The sequence below is a fragment of the Staurois parvus genome, unplaced genomic scaffold (assembly GCF_062004578.1).
Source record: "Staurois parvus isolate SC_StPar_1 unplaced genomic scaffold, SC_StPar_1.0 ptg002294l, whole genome shotgun sequence".
Taxonomy (NCBI): domain Eukaryota; kingdom Metazoa; phylum Chordata; class Amphibia; order Anura; family Ranidae; genus Staurois; species Staurois parvus.
In genome coordinates, this window is record NW_028320090.1 from 80,335 (window position 1) to 84,134 (window position 3,800).

Below are 3,800 nucleotides of genomic sequence, written 5' to 3' on the forward strand. Positions count from 1 at the left end.
CCGGTAATCAGGACCCGGTGATCATGTGATCACAATGTTAGCAAAACTGTTATTTATTTATTTATTTCAGGTCCTTATATAGCGCCATCAATTTACTGAGCACTTTACATATTTATTGTACATTCACATCAGTACCTAACCCTCAAGGGGTGTTCAATCTAAGGCCCCTAACTCACATTCATACTGTCAGGGAATGAGAAGATCAACACGACGCATGAATCTGCACATGCGTAGGATTCCAACAAGACATAGAGGCAGGCGGGCACTAGGACCCAGGCGCGCCTGTGACCAATGACAGTACTGGCAGGCACTAGGACCCAGGTGCGCCTGTCAGTGCCGGGCGGGCTATTTAAATCAGCTCTTGCAATGCTCACATTGCCGTATGGTCTTATTCCTGTGTTCCTTTTCCTAGTACCTGAGATTGCCTTTGTTGCAGAACCTGCCTGACCCAGATTATCGTGATTCTCTCCTGCCCTGATCCCCGGCTTGTCTGACCATTCTTCTGCTTTCTCCTGTTGCTGAACCTGGCCTGTGACCCGTTTATCCTTTAGCCTGCTGATCTGTACCGTCTGCCTTTGCTGTTACCGACCTGGCCTGTCTGACTACGTTACACGCTACCTCTTCACATCTGGCTCTCACTTGTACCTACCACTGGCAAATCCACCTCTACCACAGCTGCTTGAACTCGGGGGTCGTGACCTGGTCTCAGGCTGCTTCAAGTCCATCCCCACCATCAGGGGCTCTGGTGAAACAGCAGACTGGGGCTTAGATTCCGCGCCCTGAGGGATCCCTGCCTGTGGGTCGCTAGAGGCTACCGCCAGTCGGTCCTTAACACATACATACACATACTAGGGACAATTTAGACAGGAGCCAATTCACCTACCAGCATTTCTTTGGAGTGTGTGAGGAAATCAGAGCACCCGGAGGAAACCCAAGCAGGCACAGGGAGAACATGCAAATGCCAGGCACCTTGTTCTGTAGACTTTTGATTGATCTCTTCTCTACAAATCAATAAATTAATAACTCCATCTTGCAGGGTTTTGTATTGTGAGTGATTGGAGTGAAAATAAAATATTTCATATGAATATTCCTAATGCTCCTATAATGATGTTTGGCTGATTGCAGAGCCTGGGATGAATGGAATGGTATAATTGTCATAATTAACATGTATAATATATTATACAAGATTTATACCTTTTTATTTAAATTATAACACATACAAAAAGTTAGTTATTTTAGATTTTGCATCAACATAATTTGAGGATAATGGACTTGGGGAGGAGCCACGCCATACATCTACAATGGTCAGTTACTGCTTTCCACCTTTTTCCTATCTCCTGATTTTCCTCTCTGACACTGAATTGGTTGACAAAGAGGTTTATAGAATTGTGTATGGAGATGTGGGTGGCTCTGAGAAGAGCTGTTGTGTTGGGTAATAGAAGTTATTGTGATGTGCCGAACACCCCTGTGTTCGGTTTGCGGTCGAACGTTTGAACCTAATAGGTGTTTGACGACGAACATCAAGCTCAATGAAAGTCTATGGGACTCAGTTGTAAATCCAAACGTGCCCATTTTGAAGGCTTATATGCAAGTTTTTGGCCATAAAAGGGCTATGGAGATATGAATCAGTGAAAACATATTTTTCAAAAAGTACAGTTTTAAAGCTTTAAACTACACGCAAGCTACACATCTGTGCAATAAATAGAACCAGCTGCAGAAAGACTGACTTTTTTTTTAAATTACATTAAAAAAATGAACAGCATGGGGCCCCCCCCTAATTCTTACCAGACCCTTTAGGTCTGGTAGGAAGGTTAGTAGGCACCCCAAAGTAAGAAATAAAAAAAAAAGTGTGTGGGGTTCCCCCTAAGAGCCCTACCAGGCATAAAAGGACTTTTAAGTGGAACCCCTCCCCTCATAAAATGGGTGAAGAAAATGTGGGGTCCCCCCGAAGTTCTTACCAGACCCTTGATCCGAGCACAGGCCTGGCAGGGCTAGGAAGGGAGGGAGGGACAAGGGTTCTTGTGAAGCGGATTGTAGTGGGGGATGGGAGAAGATTGTTTTGTGGGTGTGTCCCCAAGCAGGTAGAAGGAAAAATGGGCCCCCCACTCCGGAGGATGGTTGTGTTTGCAGCCTCTGCGTTCAGCCTCCTGAGCAGCTCCTGACAGCTGGAAGTGATCCCCGATAAGTGACAGTCCAGGGAGCAGATTGGTTCCCCGGTGCACAACGGCCATCGTTCTATTTAGGAATAAAATCGTTTTTCTCTCTGCCCGGGAAACACAATGAGAGAATGAAGATTCTCCAACACTGAAATGAAAGCCAGTGGGTGTGTCTGCTGTGTAACCAATAGCAGGACAGAGTCGAGTTGTGTGTCAACCAATCGCAGTGTTAGAACGTCTGTATATAAGGCAGAGCGCGCTGTGATTTGTAATGAACTATTGTGGAAACATTTCCTTAGTCATGACAGAGACTGAGAGCGCCCCAGCCGCAGCTCCTCCAGCGGAGGCCGCCTCCAAGAAGAAGCTGGCTAAGAAGGTGGCAGCTGGAGGAGCCAAGAAAGGTATCAAGAAGGCGTCCGGTCCCGGCGTGTCCGAGCTCCTCGTCCAAGCTGTGTCTGCTTCCAAGGAGCGCAGCGGGGTGTCCCTGGCCGCCCTCAAGAAGGTCCTGTCCGCCGGAGGATACGATGTGGACAAGGACAAGAGCCACCTGAAGATCGCCCTCAAGGCGCTGGTGACTAAGGGGAGCCTCGTCCAGGTCAAAGGCCATGGGGCCTCCGGATCGTTCAAGATCAACAAGAAGCAGCCCGAGGGCACCAAGGACAAGGCAAAGCCCAAGAAACTGGCTGCTAAGAAGGCTGCAAATTCCCCCAAGAAGGCGGCAGCCAGAAAAACAACCACCACAGCCAAGAGCCCCAAGAAGGCCACCAAGTCCTCTAAGAAGAAGGCGGCCAGCAAAATAACCACTGCAGCCAAGAGACCAGCAAAGGCTGCAGCCAAGGTGGTGACCAAGAGCACCAAGAAGATCAAAGCTGCAGCCAAGCCGAAAAAAGCTGCCAAGAGTCCCGCTAAGGCCAAGCCAGCAGCTAAGGCGGCGGCTAAGCCCAAGAAGGCCGCTCCGAAGAAGAAATAATGGGCAGCTACCTCCATCTCCACCCCCCAAAGGCTCTTCTCAGAGCCCCCCACCTGCTCCCAACAGAGCTCTCCATACATATACCGGCATTGCTGAGTGTGCACACTGCTCCGCATGTCATCTTTCCCCGATATAGAAGATTTGATAGAAATAAAGATTGAGTTTGAGGAAGTGGAGTGACATCCATGCCGATATGTCACTAAGTAGGTTAGTAATGCGAGAGGAGACTGAAGGGGTGAGGTGAGGAGTGGAATGATAGATTTGTGTGTCATCATCATAGAGATGGTACTTAAAGCCATGGGAGTTAACTGACCAAGGGAGGAGGTGTAGATGGAGAAGAGAAAGGGTCCAAGGACAGCATCTTGAGGGCAGGGGCGGACTGACCATTTGGAAACTCAGGCACTGCCTGAGGGCCCAGGGTCAGTAGAGGGCCCCATGAGATGCCTCTGGTACCTTTTTAATAGGCTTTTTGAGTTTGGGCAAGGACACAGGGCCCCCATGATCCTCTTGCCTGGGGGCCCCATGAGTTGTCAGTCCGCCCCTGCTTGAGGGAGTGGAGGAGCCAGAGTTATAGGTAATGCTGAAGGAGTGCTGCAATAGGTAGGAAGAGAACCAGGAGAGAGCAGAGTCTCAGAGGCCAACAGAGTGGAGTTTTTTGAGGAGGGGATGGTCAA

General features: G+C 48.9%; 1 protein-coding gene across 1 annotated transcript; it reads left to right on the forward strand.

Moving 5' to 3' along the window:
* The first annotated feature begins 2,457 nt into the window (after positions 1–2,457).
* On the forward strand, positions 2,458–3,126 carry LOC149431313 (histone H1A-like). Its single transcript, XM_089665674.1, has one exon. The coding sequence runs from the start codon at positions 2,458–2,460 to the stop codon at positions 3,124–3,126; it is 669 nt and encodes a 222-aa protein (XP_089521800.1).
* The last annotated feature ends 674 nt before the right edge of the window (positions 3,127–3,800 follow it).

Excerpts from the sequence above, each read along its gene's own strand:
- LOC149431313 (XM_089665674.1), top strand. The coding sequence starts at position 2,458 with ATGACAGAGACTGAGAGCGCCCCAGCCGCAGCTCCTCCAGCGGAGGCC.